A 19,997-nucleotide genomic window follows, 5' to 3' on the forward strand; every position below is an offset into this window, starting at 1 on the left:
TGATAAATCAAATACATAAAGAATCGTAAAATATTCTCAAAGGTTTGTTGTTTAGCAGTAAGTACAGCGCATTCCCCGAACGTGGAAGTTCATAATGGTTTCGTGCGTTTGGCAAAAATCGTTTCTTGTAATTCTACTTTTGGAAAATCTCAATACCGAAGGACTTGATCTTTCCGATGAATTATTTCGAGAATTGATTGAGAAATTCTAAATAATTCTAATTTTATACCGAACAAAACATTCTTTAAATGTTGTAATAAAACGAACGCATGTATATCCTACGGTGAAACTATTATGAAGCGAGTATATCCTTCTTGTATTGACGATTCCACAATGGAAGAAACTCTTTTAGATTCGGATGAAGACGAAACAATTGTGTTTGACAATGAATGAAGAATTAAATAAGGAGTTATCAAAGACAAATATACAAAATAACGTAAATAAAAATAACCTCGACATTAAAAAATAAATTAAAATATACATGCTGACAGTAGAAAAAAGCGATAATTTAAAAAAATTGTTTCGTCTTCGTCCCTTTTATAATGGCTCTAACCTAGGGCCCTTGTTATTCAATTTATGTGTAAATGATATTAGTAATAAACTGGTCAATTGTCGTTTCTCACTATACGCTGATGATTTAAAGCTCTATTTGAGTCTCGATTCTGAACGTTCTTGTGAGCTTTTACAAGATGATCTTAATGCTCTTCATGATTGGTCGTTAACCAACTGTTTGCCTCTTAATGTCTCCAAGTGCAAGGTTATGTGTTACTCCAGATCCAGATCCACCCCCGATCGTACCTTTCTATATCTTGTTGGTAACTATTTATTGAACTGGATTGATTCAACTGTTGATCTTGGGGTTGCATTCCAGAGTGACCTAAATTTTTCTGTTCATATCGACTCTTGTGTGTTGCTCTGCCTCACGAATGCTTGGGTTTGTCTTTCGTAATTCTCGACACTACCATAATCCCGCTGTTTTGAGATTGCTGTACAACGCTCTAGTAAGGAGAATCTTGGAATACGCCTCTATGATCTGGAATCCTTACACTAAATCTCTATCTATGAGACTAGAACTTATCCAAAGACGATTTCTCAGACTGCTTTATAAGGAGCAATATGGGATTTACCCATACTTATTTCCTTCGCAATTCGTCATGGGTATGATCGGCTAAACTTCTCTTGACCACAGAAAGAGTGTTGCCCTCATCAAGTTCTTGTTTTCCATATTTAGAGGCTATATCTCCTGTCCGTCTATCCTGGCTGAGTTGGGCCTTCATGCTCCAGAAAGTGTGATATGGACCTGCCATCGTCCCCTTTTTCACACTCCTTTGGCTACAACTGTGGCCTTAAGTTATTCTCCCATTCCTCGTGGCCTCCGTTTCTTAAATTCACTGGATGGTGCCATTGACATTTGTCACGTCTCTCTTCATTCTCTGCACCACTTCCTAAGTTATGGAAGTCGCGACCATTTAGAAAGGTTGAGTAAGTTTATTTAATTATGATTTTATTAAGAATTATTTTTTTCTAAGTCATGTTTCATTTAATTATTTTTTTCTTTACTTAATTTGTATATTTAATTTGTTTATTTAACTTGTATTTTTTCCTTATGTACTTCTTAATCTTTTTAGCACACTCGTCGCTTTGGAGCAATCTGTTAGACGAGTGTGCTTGATTAATTGATGTTGTAAAAAAAAAAAAAAATAATAGTGAAGAGTATTCAGAGGTCGAGGTACAAGAAAACACGCAGGCAGGTTCCAAGTCTTTATTGCTGCTCGTCCGGTGGAGGTCAGGATCCGAATGCCACCGTTCGAGAGCGCACCATACTTATAAATACTCAGCGCTCAGCGCATACACGTATTATCATTGGTCAAGGAGTCTGGCGCAGCCATTGGCCGCAAAGCCCGACTCCTCCATTGGTCGGCGTCACCATGACGTCATCGGTCTACGGGCGTCTCTCTTCATAACGTTACAATAGAAATATTATTTATTGTTTACTTTTCTAATTATATTTTGTAAATAAATATATATATTTTTATTAATAAAAAATATATGAAATTGAATAAAAAATGTTTTTTTACATGTGTCCCGGAATCCCGGATTCCGTCCCGTGTCCCGGGAATTGAAAAAGTCCGGGAAATCAGATACCCTAGTATATATTTAAGACTAAATGTGTGTTATCAGTACAGGACGGCTAGTCGCGGATGCTTTTCTTAATAGAAACAGACCGCTCCATTAGTGTTTAAAGGAAGAGTTCCAGTTTTTCTAAGAAATTAACGATAGTGAACCAGTTTTTGTGCGGAAAGCAACTGCGTTTAGCTTAAACCTGGTTATCGGCAGAAGAAAGGCTGCAGTTTGCCATTAGAAACAAAACTGAAGTCAGTCTGGGAAATGAACCTACCCAGAAGAAAAAAATAAAGAAATTTATTGTGAGAAAGGAAATAAAACTGAAAAATTTACTTGAAAAATTAGACCACTACTATCGGATAATAGTGTGAATACATCAGTGGCGTATATTGGGTGTGTGCTAGGTGTGCGGCGCACACCCGTGAAAACCAAGTAGTATTTTAATACAAAATAATGTGTTGTTGTATAAGCAGGCATTGATGTGTATGGTGTATTTACCGCGTGCGCTAAATGTATGGTGTATGGTGTGGTGTGCAGTCTGCAGCGTGTTGTGTGATGTGTGTATGTAGTTTGTGCGCCGCGACGAGAGAATACCTATGCCGTGCAGCAAATTGGTGGGTTTGGTTGGAGTGTGCAGGCGGATATTCGCTTGTATAGGTTTGTTCGCGATATTAAGACGTACGGTGTGCTACGACTTCAGAGCACCGCGCACCGCACCGCACCGCACCACTCGGCAATTGACCGAATGCGATGCGGCACGTGGTCTCGTACTTTTTCGCACATTCGTATTTTTATGGTCATATTATTACCTCTAATAACTAATAATGGCTAACAGTGTTCAAGACATTTTAACTATTCCGTTTTCAAATAGAAGTTTTGAGATAAAATTAAAAATAATTAAAGATGGGAAACCGTGTCCGTCTCTTCCAAATTTATCCAGTTTGCATAAAGAAAAAACAAAAGTTTACACTAGACATTTTTGCGTTTCAAATTATAAAAAATTCGTATGGATTACAGGCTGTGAAATTCGATCCAAACTTTTCTGCTGGCCATGTTTATTGTTCTCCAAAGATATTAATGTGTGGAACAAAGAAGGATTTGCTGATCTCAACCATTTGACAGCAGCACTGAAGAAACACAAAGGATCGCAGGCACACGTTCAATCATTTCTTTCCATACAAATGTTTGGCAAACAACGAATCGACGTATTAATTGACAGTCAACGTAAAGCCGAAATAAGTCGACATAATGAACAAGTAAATAAAAATAGAGATGTTTTAAAACGAATTATTAACGCAATAATCTATCTAGGAAAACAAGAACTGTCCCTGCGAGGTCACGACGAGTCATGTAATTCCGTAAACAAAGGCAATTACATTGAATATCTAAATGCTCTTCGAGAATATGATTCTGTTTTAGATACTCTAAATACTGCTACTACCTTTCGTGGTACTTCTCCAAGTATACAAAATGACATAATCGAAGCAATCTCTCATGTTATTAAAGTTCATATAAAAAATGAAGTAGAGTCAGCAAGTTTTGTTGCTATTATTCTCGATGAAACTTCAGATATAATGACAAAATCACAGCTCTCAACAGTTTTACGTTTTGTATGTAAAGGCAATGTACATGAACGGTTTATTAGTTTTACAGACGTTAGTGCTGATAAAACATCTAATGGTCTATTCTAATGGTGAACATAGTTGAAGAATTTAAAATTCAAGACAAATTGGTTGGACAGACTTATGATGGAGCAAGTGTAATGAGTGGACACGTAAATGGTTTGCAATCCAAAGTCCTCAATGCTTATCCTTTTGCTCTTTTTACACACTGTTATGCTCATGTATTGAATTTAGTATTGCAGCAAGGTCTTTCTGATATTAAAGAAAGTAAATCATTTTTTCAAACTTTAAATGGATTGTCTACATACTTTTCAAAATCTTCCAAAAGAGTATTCGCTTTACAGGAATTTGTGACAAAAAGACTTCCCTCTGTAGCACCCACAAGGTGGAATTTTACATCTCGTTTAAGTAGCACAGTACAACAATACAGAAGTCAATTTACATATTTTTTTTCGACATGTTATAGAAAATTGTGAATTATGGGACACAGATACTGTTATAAAAGCACGAGGGTTTTTAGGCTTTTTAGAGGATTTTCAAACAATTAAACTTCTTCAATTTTTTTCAAAACTGTTTGGAATAACTGATGTTTTGTATAACATTCTTCAATCTAAATCTTCGGACGTTTTATATTGTTGTAAAAAAATTAATGATGTTTTGCAGCAACTGAAATACGAAAGGTATAATAATTTTGAAATGTTATGGAATAATTATTTAAATGAAAAAAATGATGATCATGATCGTGGCCACAAAGATTAAAAAATTATTCAGAAGTAGAAGATAAAACTTCATTTCGTCAATTATATTTCAAAATAGTTGATAGCATAATCGCACAAGTCGAATGTAGATATTCTTCACTTTCCAAATTAGAATATTTCCACCTTCTTTGTAATGATAAATATGACGAATATAAAGAAAATTTTCCAAATGTTTTAATTAATAAATTAAAAGATTTTTATGGATCACTGTTTGATTATATTCGATTGAAAAACGAACTCATTGTGCTATATTCCAGCTCTGAATTTTCAGAGAAACCTGTTCATGAATTAATACAATTCATGACAAAAAATAACCTCGAATCTGGTTTTAAAGAGGTGTTTAAGCTGGGAGAATTAATATTAACGATACCAAGCAGTACAGCTTCAGCAGAACGGTCTTTTTCGGCGCTGAAAAGAATAAAAACTTGCTATAGAGGTACGCAAGGTCAAGATAGATTATGTGGCCTTAGCTTAATTTCAATAGAAAAAAAGTTATTGGTGGAATTAAAACAGAAAGACACATTCTATGCAGACGTGATTGAAAAGTTTATGTCTCAGAAACGTCGCATTGAACTTATGTATAAATAACTAATAAATTAAACATTTTTGTAATGCAAAACGAGTATTTTTTTTTAATTGCTAATTTTATACCCTACGCCCTACGGCATACACAGCACACCCGGTATTAACACCCACCGTCCGCCACTGGAATACATTGTGTTTTCTCTGTTGTTATTTTCTTAAGCGACGAATAAAAAATATATAATCGTTTACAAAATATTAATTTATAAAGAATTCATTACCAATCATACCGTTTTTTTGGGCAATATATTTTGGTATACCTACATATGAACATATGTATGTATAGTAAATAATGTTAATTAGCGTTTGGTTAAATATACATACTTAGTACGAAATAAAATAGTTAATTTTCGAGAATGAGAACTCCAGTAATTTACCGGTACACCAGTCATTATTAAAAAAATAAAAAAACAGAAATTGGACTCCCTAATACATATGTATGTACTTAAATATGTATGTGCACTCCGCGCAAAGCATCTAAAATTTACAAGGACATCCCTTATGCATTAATCTCTCGATAAGAGCCCTTTTTTACTGTAGCTGTAGGAAGATATGCAAAAACAATTATTTTTATTAATACAAGGTTTTTATTAGTTTCACATAGTCAGTTTCACAGTCCTACGTTCTTCCGATCGTTTTTGCCATTTTGCGAGGTTTGGCCGCCGATAGAGATTTCAATTGTGTCCGCTGGTGAAATATTCTATGGCGAAATATGTATAATCACGAAATATGTATAAACACGGTATAACCCCGTATTAATGTGCGCGCGCAGAATACGGGAGGAAAAGCCTGTTCCTCTTGTTCCTGTTGTATCCTGCTCGCGCAAATTAAGTGAGTATGTACCGTTTACCATGCACCCTTTGTTATCTTTCGACTTAAGATCTTTCGATTTTAGATCTTCGCCTTCCGATATTTGCGTTTTCGGGCGTTTCACATTCGGACCCGTGACGGAGACCCGTACCTACAATGTACATACATAGGTACTCGATATTACATTACAATTGCACATAACTAATATTTACTTAACCCTTTGAGTGCTGACGTATTTTCTGTTGAGAGCCCAGCACGCTGAAAATTTCCATTTCCAACTAGAATTATTTTGAAATCCAATAGAAAGCAGGTATAAAAATTGTAGCTAATCCAAACATACCCTAGATAACTACCGCCGAGGATTTCGGGTTTTGTAAAGGTGTGTTTAGACTCCAATAGATCTTGCAACAATATAAAATAAACAAAAGAAGTCTATTAATGAATGTATTTTTCCAAAACTAGTTCCATCTTCTTCATTCATAGTTGTTGAAATGTAATGCTCATAATCTAAAATACTCGGCAGTTAGAGATTTCCATCGGGTAGTTCTGCTATGGCTATAAAATCAGAAATTCCGGTGTAAACGAATCTTTATAAACGTTGACAAATGAATGACACGGATTACACGACCCATGTTCAATGCCTTTTTACTTTATCTATGTACGTAGTTTTTAAATGCTACCTGGAAAAGATTAGCGGGTAGTATTCTTGTTTATTTTGTTCATGCTCAAAAAACAACGCCTATCGGCGTTTTTCAGGTCCATGGACTTGTTGGCAAAACGCCGATCGGCGTTGGTCAGCATTCAAATGGTTAACTAGTCTGATTGTCTGGCTTTTTTCTCGAAATTGCCAGACATTATGATTTTTACCCCCTTTTATTTAAGGTTATCATCCCCCAAATTATAATTTGAACTAATACATTATAAGGTGTGATGAAGAAGTACATGAAATGAAATTTTCAGGGGAATGGTTGCGAGAGGCGGCAGAGTGCATAGACAGGGGTGGGGGCAGGGGCAATGAATTGCGGCAGGCCAATAACACGAGGAACAGGAAATGTATCTGGTGGTGGTGGGTTTACCCCCGTTGTGCGCCAACGAACCTCCCCTCGCATCGGCCTCCCCTCGGACGCGTCTCTCTCTGGCGGCTGCGTCCAGACCCGCCTCGTGACAGGGACGAAGGGGTCTGGCCGTATTGACCCAGACTGACGCATATCTGCGCCACACTTGACCTACCTTTCTACGCATTTCCTACCTTTTTATTACTAGTTTTTCACTTCATTTCAATGTACACACACACACACACACACACGCACGCATATTATATTCGCACCTACACTGCATTTATTATTATATTTCAATCGACCGCAGACGACGCGTGCCCAAAATGCTAAACGCGGGTCCGCCTTACATCCTGTCGCACACCGCGAATACTCAATCAAACCCCACCAACCCGCGACACATTCTAAACTTCACTTTGCCATGACAGGTTGCACCGAAACGAACCGTCACACAGTGGTGACAATAGTGGGTACTCTGGGTAGGTAACAGTTAAGCCGTTTCGAATATTTATACGAGATAAATTGGAAAACTTCTGAAACGATCACAATTATCCAAATCACCGCCATACAAATACTTAATCTCAGGCTGAAACTGATACCCAAAACGTCACAATATCAGCTATGCTATGGCATAGAGGAAATAGCGGCCATGCGTTTTCAGAGTTGCAGGATCTGGAACAGTCACCGCCGTTGTAATACATTAATTCATGTAATTTCCCCTCAAAATTTACAGACGTTCTGACAAATATCGGAATACATACAAATTATATGAGTTTAAACTGCGAAAGGCTAGCTGGCACCAAGGGGGACAGGTGATACGAAGGATTTATTAAAAGATATACATAGTGAGATAAGAGGCGTTTAAACAATTCAAAGGTCATTGGGCGCAATCCGACCCGGTCGCGGACATGAATGAAAATGATATGAAATGAAAGAGTATAAATTCACTTAACATTATATATGGTTATTTTATTTAGAATCCATGGGAGAACAAAGTTGGAACCAAAAATATATTTATTCAAAAAATCGAATACTACTATTAAATATAAGTTGTCGTTCTGTTAAATAGCTACTAAAGCAGCCATACTCAGATTTTTTTTCTTCCGGGTTTGTTTTGGTTTCTTCTCCACGGGTAGCTACCCTTCGACGCTTACGAAACTCTGGTAAGTAAAGGGTTTTGGCGAGTTGATGTACGTCCCGCGTGATGTTGATGTACGTACCCGGTAGGTATACTCCCTCGCTCCCTCTCTCTCACACGCAGGTATAGGGTCGCGTCTCGCTCGTTGCAATATTTTTTCGCTCGTTTTTCAATATTCCCACAACCCACAAGAAAGCGACCCTTACCTTGATAAACTAGAGACATTTATCTATATATCCTCACAATTTCATTTCTGCCCGCCGTGGGTTTTTCTCCCATACTATTTGCCCATTGACCTTTGACAAAACGATTGGGGGGCGGAAAGTCAAACATATAGCCAGCAGCATAGCTCGGTTGTTAAGCTTCTGCTTAGCGTCGTGAGGTGCCGGGTTCGATCCCAGGGCCGGGCCTCGAGTAAAAAATGAATTGTTCAGAGTATGCTGCTGGTTAGACCTGTATTTGTGACTCCGGGTTGATCGTTTCCTATCAGAGTTTGCCAATTTTCTCTGATTTTATTGTTGAAACGATTCCCGGTTAAAATTGGCCAAAATCCTTCCTATATATACAATATGTCGCCAATAATTTATGTTTGATTAATGTGCAATAAATGAGTTTGTGTACGATTAGATAGATGTCTCATTGGTTTGCGAGTTTTTCAGTGTCTCGTAATTCAGTTACTTATATAACGAATTAAAAATGTTGCAATATTTGTAATTGGCCAGGAAGACGCATGGGGTTGCCTGTAATGCCTTCCTGGTATGTGTAAATAAATAAATCAATAAATAAGGCTACAGGCTAGTGGCAAAGGATTAGCTGTTACCGTCTCCAAAATTTTTGTATTCTTAAACGTGTTTATTACGATTATATTTCACCATCGAATTAGCGGACGCAATTGAAATCTCTATCGGCGGCCAAACCTCGTAAAATGGCAAAGTTTCAAAGCGATCGGAAGAATGTATGGTATGTATGGCGATGTGAAGCTAATAAAAACTTTATTAACCGTCTAGTATATCATCTCATAAAGGCATAGAAAAGGGGGGCGGGGGCGGTGTCAGATACAGGAACAAACATTTCCCTTCCTAGACTACCGCCGCAGCGATTTTCAAGATACAATTTTGGCGCATGCAACAACAGCCATCACAATATCCAATCGTGGAAACAGTCGTCAAAGGGCGAAGAGGTGGACTTACGTCTCCAAGTATTGGAAGAGCCTGTAGACGGGGCGACGGTAGAGGAGCAGGCCATCGACGCGTTCCACCATCCTGGGGGCGCTGCGTCAGGGGCCGCGCCCTCCCCCGGAGACTCTGCCCCCGATCCCTACTCCCTCCAATCGCTTCGACATCAGACACTGATTTGCACTCTTTTGCACACACACGCACACTTTTGCTCCTTCCACTTTGTAATTGGTTGTGTTTATGCGATTAACGCGCGATATCGCAACCGGCTTCCTATTTGATAGCGAGCGAGGAAGTCGCCCGATAAACGATGGCCGATGCCCACTACCCACTGTTTTAATCAAATTATGACTATAAATATATTTATATATATATATAGAGTACGTGTCAGTCAGTTGTGATCACTAGATCGATTGAATAGTTTGGGGTAATTTATTTGTATACGTGTGGAACATATAGAGAGTAAATATGTACATACATACATATACACATGTCCCCTAAGGCGCGCTAAGTAAATTTAGAACGCGGCACTATTTATAGCATATGAAAGTTAGAACGAAGACGCGGGGATACGAGACATCTCATATCATGGAACGAAGAGACATCTCTGGGATGATAATCCCAGCTCGACGAATAAAGTCAGTTGTTCATATTAAGACCGATTAAATGAGTTTAAATGAGGAAACAAGCGGTCATAGAGTAAGCGCCGCGGCCGACAAATTGACGCCAATTTTTAGTGTTGTTCTAAAACTTTTGCTTCAGAACAAACTTTTTATTCTTTGGACGAGTGCTTTTTTTTATTTTTATTAACAGGTGTCTTGAGCCCAAGCCCGAGGGTTAGATGAGATCACCTCTCGGACGCGAAATACCTTATTATTGTATTACTATTGTCGAATGGGAAAAATAAATACAACAAACTGTTGTATTTATAGGGGGGACTGAGGTACTGCGGCAACCGCAAAAATATTGTCCACGACGCGAGTTTTCCGGCTAATCGATGTTCTGTCACACGGAAAATTCGAGAGCGAGTTTTCCTTCATTTTCCGGATCGACGATAATTTCTGATTTGAAAATGTCGAAGGTTTTCGAAGAAAAGCGCACGTGTAAATTGGTAAATTTTGAATCTAAATACACTAGTGAAAAGCGAAAAACAAAACAAAACAAAAACACACTGGTGAGTGTATGGTAAGCGTGGAGAAAGAAAGTAAAGCCGAGACCAAAAGTTGAAAAGACGCAAAGGGTTAGAATAAAAAAGGTGTTGGCTCGTCGGAGTTCCGCCACCAACTGACGGCTCCCGGTCATACATCCCATCACCCAAATAAATTATGTATGATCATATATGTACATATGTACGTTCATACACTGTACTGCACTGTGATGTTTTGCCACACGCACACTCGCTCCATCAAATACATATATGCAATTAATATAATAATCTAATGCGATCGGCGTTAGGTTATTTCGTTCACGGTCGATTTTACGGTTAAATGTAATAATGGCTAAAAACATCCCGATCTGACCGGCTTCTCATCGAGATTTTTGATGCGACAGCGTAAATCAGACAGCGGGTTTGCTCGTAAATAATGCTATATAGCAAGTCATCGGAACACAGCTGCAGCAGTTTTAACGTATCTTCCACTCCAGCATAGAAGAGAAATAGCAGATATTACATACCGTATGAAATTATTATCTGGCTTAATCGATTGTCCGTTACTCCTATCTAAAATATATTTAAAAATACCGAGCAGATCGTCGCGTACCTATGCCCCAATTGCAATTCCGTATGCGAGCTCTAATTATAGACAAAACTCTTTTATGTGGCGAGCAAATAAAACCTTTATTCGATTAGCGAGAGATTATAACCTTGAAATTTTTGATAATACGCATGAACAAGCAAGGCGAGCAATAGTTAAATCATTTTTTGAATAATCTTTTAATTTAATTTCTATGTTTTTTCTTATGTTTATTTGAAATTATATATTAGATTTCATGTACATATGATTACGTGTATGCTTTAGTTTATTACTACCAGCGGAAACCTATAATTGGTCTTTTGTTTAATGTAATTTATTATTTGTTGTGTTTTGAAATTAAGACTGTTGGTTTTCCTTAAATAAAATAAGTAAAAATAAATATCGAAATTTTTATTATACATTTCGGTTATTTTTTTCCGTTCCGGTTCAAGTCAAAAAATTCGGGTGTGACCAACCCATGACTTTATCTATGTATTTGAGGAATATAAGAAGGTTACAAAACAAAATTCAATATTGAACTAATAACTATGATAGCGATACAAATTGAGCGCGAATATATGCAAATACTTGCACAAGACAAAAGTTCTACTTCCGGTTGTCGGATTTTGTTCAAATTTTTTTTATTATTTAAAATCAGTATAATTATAATACACATTAAATATCAAGAGGATAAAAATAATATAAAAGGTCAAAATAAAATAATGAAATATTGTTTTAAAAAAAAATACTACTTCCGGTTTACAAATTCTGACCAAAACGTTATCAAATCTAAGTTAGTACATAAAGAATACAAATATAAATTTTCAGCTCAATACGTTTAGGGGTGTGGACAGGATCCAGGCGACAACATTTTTATCCTTTGTAATAGGAGAAAATCCCACTTCCGGTTCATTAAATTTGGTGATTTAATTTTTTAATTTTACTTAAAATCACTATCTTTATTATACACAATAAATATCAAGACGCTTAAAATAATTTAAAAGGTCAAAATAAATTAATGAAAAAATAATGAAATATTGTTTTTAAAAAAAATACTACTTCCGGTTTACGAATTCTGACCAAAACGTTACCAAATCTAAGTTAGTACATAAAAAACACAAATATAAATTTTCAGCTTAATACGTTCAGGGGTGTGGACAGGATCCAGGCGACAACATTTTTGACCTTTCTAAGACGAGAAAATCTCTCTTCCGGTTCATTAAATTTGGTGATTTAATTTTTTAATTTTACTTAAAACCACTATTTTTATTATACACAATAAATATCAAGACGCTTAAAATAATTTAAAAGGTCAAAATAAAATAATGAAATATTGTTTTAAAAAAAAATACTACTTCCGGTTTGCGAATTCTGACCAAAATGTTACCAAATCTAAGTTAATACATAAAGAATACAATTATAAATTTTCAGCTTAATACGTTTAGGGGTTTGGTCAGGATCCAGGCGACAACATTTTTGACCTTTCTAAGACGAGAAAATCTCTCTTCCGGTTCATTAAATTTGGTGATTTTATTTTTTATTTTTACTTAAAATCACTATCTTTATTATACACAATAAATATCAAGACGCTTAAAATAATTTAAAAGGTCAAAATAAATTAATGAAAAAATAATGAAATATTGTTTTTAAAAAAAATACTACTTCCGGTTTACGAATTCTGACCAAAACGTTACCAAATCTAAGTTAGTACATAAACAACACAAATATAAATTTTCAGCTTAATACGTTCAGGGGTGTGGACAGGATCCAGGCGACAACATTTTTGACCTTTCTAAGACGAGAAAATCTCTCTTCCGGTTCATTAAATTTGGTGATTTAATTTTTTAATTTTACTTAAAACCACTATCTTTATTATACACAATAAATATCAAGACGCTTAAAATAATTTAAAAGGTCAAAATAAAATAATGAAAAAATAATGAAATATTGTTTTAAAAAAAAATACTACTTCCGGTTTGCGAATTCTGACCAAAATGTTACCAAATCTAAGTTAATACATAAAGAATACAATTATAAATTTTCAGCTTAATACGTTTAGGGGTTTGGTCAGGATCCAGGCGACAACATTTTTGACCTTTCTAAGACGAGAAAATCTCTCTTCCGGTTCATTAAATTTGGTGATTTTATTTTTTATTTTTACTTAAAATCACTATCTTTATTATACACAATAAATATCAAGACGCTTAAAATAATTTAAAAGGTCAAAATAAATTAATGAAAAAATAATGAAATATTGTTTTTAAAAAAAATACTACTTCCGGTTTACGAATTCTGACCAAAACGTTACCAAATCTAAGTTAGTACATAAACAACACAAATATAAATTTTCAGCTTAATACGTTCAGGGGTGTGGACAGGATCCAGGCGACAACATTTTTGACCTTTCTAATAGGAGAAAATCCCACTTCCGGTTCATTAAATTTGATGATTTTATTTTTTATTTTTACTTAAAATCACTATCTTTATTATACACAATAAATATCAAGACGCTTAAAATAATTTAAAAGGTCAAAATAAAATAATGAAAAAATAATGAAATATTGTTTTTAAAAAAAATACTACTTCCGGTATACGAATTCTGACCAAAACGTTACCAAATCTAAGTTAGTACATAAATAATATAAATATAAATTTTCAGCTTAATACGTTCAGGGGTGTGGTCAGGATCCAGGCGACAACATTTTGACCTTCCTTCCGGATGCTTCCGGAAGGGAAAAAATCCCACTTCCGGTTTATTAAAATTAGTGATTTTTTTTTATTTTAATCACATTGATACAAGAATTATACTTGCATTTTTTCGTGAAGACCACACATGTTTAAGGGGTCGAAAAAAATAGTGGAAGAAAAATCGAACAAGAGTAAACTGCCACTTCCGGTCGACGGACGCTTACCAAATTTTATACATAACTTGGTATTGAGCCTTAACTGATCGATATGAAATTTCAGTTCGAATAATCAAAAGGCTTTTGAGAAAAACATAAAAAACCTCGATTCTCTAGAGTAAAAGTACTACTTCCGGTTCAGATAAAAATATTTAAAAAATATAAAATTATAAAAATTATTATTTCTAGTACATGCAAAAAAAATTCAGTCCGATTCAGTTAGTAGTTTGGGAGAAAATCGAATTCAAAAACTTAAAAAAAAGAGGACACCTATAAGGGGAGGTACCATTTCCGGTCAACTTAAAAATTTGAAAAAAATTTACGTAGTGTCTATAAGAATTTCATTAACCGATACTAAGTTTTGGTTCGATAGGACTAACGGTGTTGAAAAAATCCCCAAAGTACACAGACACACACACAGACACACACACAGACACACACACAGACACACATACAGACACACACACATTTTTTCTAGATCATTAAAACGTGATCAGTAATCGATTCTGAGTTCGAATCAGTCAAAATCTCGAGTTCGAATTTTCGCATGATCACAAAACTTCATCTATTGTTACTACGTACATAGATAAAGTAAAAATACATATCGGTTCGGTTCGGTTCCGGTTTACATTCTGGAAATAAAAACGGTTTTTTCAGTTTGGAAAGATTTCTTTGCGTCTTGAATTTCGGCTGTCAAACCTCAAAGAATTCGCGGGCCGCACTCAATCGATTTTTTTTATCCGAAAATATAATAAAAAAGTAATTAGTTATTATTATTACAAGGTTTTTACTAGCTTTACTTCGCCAATCGGTCTGAAAATATTCCTACATTCTTCCAATCGGTTAGAAACTTTTGCCATTTTGCGAGGTTTGGTCGCTGATAGAGATTTCAATTGGATGGTGTTGATGGTGAAATAATCGTAATAAACACGTTTAAGAAACCAAAAATTTTGGAGAAGGTGACAGCTAACCACTAGCTAACTTTGCCACTAGTCTGTAGCCAGTTTTGATGTTTGACTTTTCGACCCCGACTCATTTTGTCAGATTTTAATTGTTTAAAAACCGCTTATAACTTAATCTTTTTCACACTATATCTTATAAAATTTACATTATAGGCTCTCATTATCTCTTATCTATTATATGTTTTTACTTCACTAATAACCTTTACATGTACAAACCGAAAAAGCCGATTGACTGTTCCGGTTTTCGTTCCGGCTAAAAATAACGGCTATTCCGGTTTTCATATAACGACGTCTTCTTCTATTGTGGTTTTGTGACATTTTAATGTTTCATAAAGAATAGTAGGTAGGTAGTAATTAATATACATATGTATGTACTTTGTATAAATATTTCAAGTTTAGTGTCAAAGGAAGAGAGGCCAAAAAAAACAGAGATCATTACAGACGGTGTCACGACAAATCGCTTACGGACCTTCCACTCGACGACGTTAGGCGCACGCACAACATTTCACTCATTACACTCACAGATAAATCACTCACGCGACAAAACGCTCACGCCACATTAATTTCACGAAATTATTAAAATAGCGTACAAAAACTTTATTTTTTTACACAAGAAATATCCCAAAACTCAATTAAACGTATCGTGATGAATTAATACACTATCCATCCTATCACAGATAAATAAATAAAATATATACAAACTAATTATTCACCAAGTACAGGGTTTATTATAAGATTTATTTAATTCTTCGTATTAATAAGGATTTTCGTTCAGTTACAATTATTTTTTTAATTGGTGTTAATATAAATTCTTTTATATGTACAATAATCAACAGGACAATACAATATTATGTTTTTGTAGTTAATATATGTTCAACTCATCATCCAAGACTTCAGTTTTATTTTTAATTATTGTATCGACAGTACTATTATAAAATGATTGTAAGGTATTTGAAATACGTAAATAGAATACGATAAAATCTATGTTCGCAAAGTTTTTCCAATATATACACATATAATCAATAATGGTTAAGTATTACGCACTCAAATCCGATATCGAGTCAGGTATTTTCAACTAAAAAATCGAGATGCTAAGATTTTTATGCGAACATGAAAAATTGTAATGCTTGAATAAATGCCCCGCAATCGAATGAGTGAAAGATCCGTGAGCGATTTGTCGCGGAATCATTACAGACACTTTTTATGATATATGTACAGTGAAAACACTGCATGATGATGATGTGACTTGTCTTCCAAATAATATATGTACATATGTATGTTAGTTGTACAACTTATGGAGACGATTCATCGCACGTAGCGTTGTGTACACACGATACAATCATGTAAACGACAAATTACTATACATACATGTATACTTACATATAATAATAGGTTTTAGCTTTATTAGAGCCGAGGCCTTTTTACAAACAACTCATGTCTGAAGGTTTTGGTCAACTGTAATTTTTTTGGCTAGCTGCAGTCTAGTTTTTGGTCAATATATAATCTATGAGAAATCATCCATTGGTTTATTCAGGTACGAAAATGTACGAAAAGTTTCGTGCATGTTCTTTCGACTACATATAACAAATAATGATTTGGTTTACATTTGAAATGCACGTACATTTGTAGTTGTACATCGATGCCGTAGTTACAAATACGAAAGTAGGCAGTCCGAAAAGGACATTGGTCCTTTTTGAACTCGATTCACCTCATCGTTATTCGTCACTGTGACCGGACGATGATCTGCAACGGGTCGTCCAGAACTAGTCAGCCAGTGAGTGACGGGACGGACATTTCCTCCGATACTTCCTGTCGCCTTCAGGAAGTCAAATACGTATGGAATTTAATAATTCAACACAACAACAGTTTCCATTCGGTCGCATGTTTAGTCACATACATATTGTCAGCCATCTATTGTCACCAATAACCTTTTTGTTTTTAAATTCGCATGGCAATTGTTAAATTGCACTCAACTATAATATATGTGTGTGTGTGTGTGTGTACGTATACATATGTAATTACAGTGCAAACGTCGTACAACTTGTTTCTCATCGTATTGTTAGGAAAATAATTTGCAATTATAATCTAAAGACAAATTTTTGCCATTTGCATCGACAAATCACAAGTCGAATACTAAACACATTTCGAAGAACGATTCCAATAATTTCAACTAACGGATTAGTTGAATTGCATTCTTCAAATTTTAACACTTGTGTTGAATTTCAAATTAAATTAAATTTTGAGCAATTTCATTACTATTGTATGCAAAATACATAAGTTTTTTTATTCAATTTGTGAATAACTCAACATTCAAATAAACTAAATTACAATGGACACTGATTCTTATATGTATTGTAAGGCGACCATTCTGATGATTTTTTAATGATTGGTGTTCATTTAATAAACTTATTTAAATGTAAAAAAATATATATGTAATCAGGTTTAATACATCAAATTGTAGAGTTATTTATAATTATAGTATTTATGTAAGTAATAGAACTTTACCGACATAATCGCAAATCAAATATCTGGGAGTTGTATTTGATAAAATATTAACATTCGATTCTCATATAAATTACATTACAAAAAATACTATCAAATCACTGGGTTTCCTACTAAGAAACGCTACCCACTTGAAAAATGTAAATACAATTCTACTATTTGGTCACCTTCTTCACTAAAATATACTAATTTAATAGTCTTAAATTAAAAATTTTAGAGTTCATATATAACTATCATGTCAGCAGCATTATAATTTATAAAAATTGAATGATTAATGATATTTAATGTTTATTTGGTATCATTAATGTATTGGTGAGTATAATCAGGTTCCATGTACCAGGTCGATCAATTATATCTTCTTGATATGCCTGGGTTTACCATCAATTATTCATTCGAGATCGCACAGACTGGGTAACGAGCTGAACATGTTTAATGTCAGTAGATTAAGTTGATATTTGATTTGGCCGAGTATGTATTTTTTTATTATCAACTTTAATGTATTTGTAAATAAATGGCCTAAAAACATGTTAAATAGTCACCTTATTATATAGTATTATGATTTAAACACATATACAGTATCTAAGTACATATAATATAAGCTATATAAAAATAATTGACGAACTATGAACTGATTTTTGTGGCAGGTCCTGTCATAGCGGCGAATTACGAGTGAATGATTTTTGTTTTAAATTGGAACAATTTCTATGGAAATCGCAAAGGTTTGTTTGAAAATAAACAATTCGTTAGGAAAAAAGTATCGTATGTATGAATGTACACACGGTTAATAATTGTGGAATTGTCATCACTCGATGTCCAGCAGAGACGGAATGTCTGGAAGACTGAATTTAAGGATTGGCGTGTTGTGTTGTAGTGTGATATGTTTAGGTTGAATGGTACATAAAAGTCATGTGTAGCTGTCAGCCGAGAGGCTTACAGCGGTGGTGGCGGTGATCGATATCGATATCGATATCAATAGCAATAGCAATAGCAATAGCAATAGCAATAGCAATAGCAATAGCACAACAATGGCTATCGCGAGTCGAGTGTGGTCTCTTCAATACAATACTAGACTACAATACGATACAACAGGTAGGATAGGATGTGGTGTACTCACGAAGAGAAGGGGGCGGCGAAGAGGGAGAACGCTCCGAAGAGAGGCTGCGTTCGGCTCGCGGTCTTCGATCGCGCACTTTCCAACCATGCCCACGCTTCTTCACACGCTGCCAACCCTACCTAAATTCTCCTCTCTCTCCATGTACATGCTACACACTCCACACTACAAAATTATATTTTATCCTTGCTTGTAACTGATCGACAACGGCGAATCCCATTGTAGGCGGGGTAGGTATGTGTTGACCGTATCCCAGCCTAACGAAACACTGTTGTGCTTGTTTTAATTAAGTTTTATTGTTTGCCTAATTATTGTACAAAGGTATTATTTAGGTATTATATTAGGTCTCTGGATATGGTAGAGTGTCGCTGGCTCGGCATTCGGCTATGTTCAGCAAGTCTCTGGATACGGCAGTGTGTTGTTGGCTCGTTGTTCGGCTATGTTCGGCAGGTCTCTGGATACGGCAGTGTGTTACTGGCTCGTTCGTTCGGCTATGTTCGGAAGCTCTCTGGATACGGCAGTGTGTTGCTGGCTCGTTCGGCTGGTTGATCTTCCAAGTCCGCGTAGTCTAGTGGTGGCAGGTCAGGAGCTGGATGTCGACTGGTCTGCTGCTGTGTGTCGACGCTTGCTGCTGTGGGTCGACTGGCGTTGTTTGGGTTGTACCTCCTTTTATAGTGTTTCTGGGTATCACATGACCCGTGGTGGTGATTGTTGATGCGTAAGCGAGGAATGTGCTTTTGTCGATGGGGTAGAATTTTCTGTAATGATTGGCGCCGTTCCACTCGATGTAGTTTAATGGCTGCGGTGTGCTTCGACCGGTTTGGTTCCGCTCGACTGGTAGGGGTGTTCCGCTTGAGTTTAGTTTAATGGCTGCAGGTGTGCTTCGACTGGTTTGGTTCCGCTCGAGTGGTAGGGGTGGAACTTTCTCGAAGGTTTTGGCACCGTTCCGCTTGAGTTTAGTTTAATGGCTGCAGGTGTGCTTCGACTGGTTTTGGGAATGTATTCTGCGTCGCAGTAAATGTTTTGATGATGACGAGATTCCCACACCATATTTGAAGAAATGTACGAGTAATTTGTCTGATCTCGATTGCACACACGTGCGAACACCCACTGTTTACAAGCTGGGGACGTGACGTGCCATATCAGGTGTTCGTCACATTGGCGCCCAATGCGAGGCATTTCATAGTACAGGTGCAGTTGCAATTGGTGTACCCACGAACAGGTACAGGTACAGGTACCCGTTTGAAGTAAAGTGCACATCTTTTGTCCATCCTTCTAGCCACATGGCCTATCCACTATATCAGAGCATCGTAACCTGTGCACCGCGGTAATATGTATTCTCCGACCAGCACTTCGGCCTGATGCGTACGAGTGGGATCGCGTGTGAGGGAGAAAACCGATGTTAGTTAGTGTTTTGTCCCTATGCATGTACGGAATAACTAGCGACTTTCGATGAAGTACATACATATATGGGGATCTAGTCTTGTTGTGAAGGTCTTCTTCACCACCAGTCCGCCATGTA

At 35.9% G+C, this 19,997-nt stretch overlaps 3 protein-coding genes across 3 annotated transcripts in view; 2 read left to right on the top strand and 1 right to left on the bottom strand.

Annotated features, from left to right (window-relative positions):
- The window catches only part of LOC143909360 (uncharacterized), a 62,373-nt gene extending 60,415 nt beyond the window's left edge, over positions 1-1,958 (top strand). Inside the window, exon 3 of the mRNA XM_077427304.1 lies at positions 1,730-1,958. The gene's annotated coding sequence lies outside the window, so the exon portion shown is untranslated. The remainder of the gene's footprint in view (positions 1-1,729) is intronic.
- Fak (protein tyrosine kinase 2 Fak) overlaps positions 1-18,589 on the bottom strand; it is a 42,316-nt gene extending 23,727 nt beyond the window's left edge. The window contains exon 1 of the mRNA XM_077427258.1: positions 18,479-18,589. The gene's annotated coding sequence lies outside the window, so the exon portion shown is untranslated. The remainder of the gene's footprint in view (positions 1-18,478) is intronic.
- LOC143909596 (zinc finger MYM-type protein 1-like) lies at positions 2,717-5,119 on the top strand. Its single transcript, XM_077427654.1, has 2 exons — positions 2,717-2,781; positions 3,142-5,119. Exons 1-2 carry the CDS (start codon positions 2,721-2,723, stop codon positions 3,813-3,815), a joined length of 735 nt encoding a protein of 244 aa, XP_077283780.1. The 5' UTR covers positions 2,717-2,720; the 3' UTR covers positions 3,816-5,119.
- Positions 18,590-19,997: the final 1,408 nt, after the last annotated feature.

The sequence above is a fragment of the Arctopsyche grandis genome, chromosome 3, assembly GCF_051622035.1.
Source record: "Arctopsyche grandis isolate Sample6627 chromosome 3, ASM5162203v2, whole genome shotgun sequence".
NCBI lineage: Eukaryota > Metazoa > Arthropoda > Insecta > Trichoptera > Hydropsychidae > Arctopsyche > Arctopsyche grandis.

Bases quoted from the DNA above. Each gene is read 5' to 3' on its own strand.
- LOC143909596 (XM_077427654.1), top strand. From the start codon at position 2,721: ATGCCGTGCAGCAAATTGGTGGGTTTGGTTGGAGTGTGCAGGCGGATA. The intron at 2,782-3,141 runs GTTTGTTCGCGA...TATGGATTACAG, and splicing joins GCGGATATTCGCTTGTATAG to GCTGTGAAATTCGATCCAAA.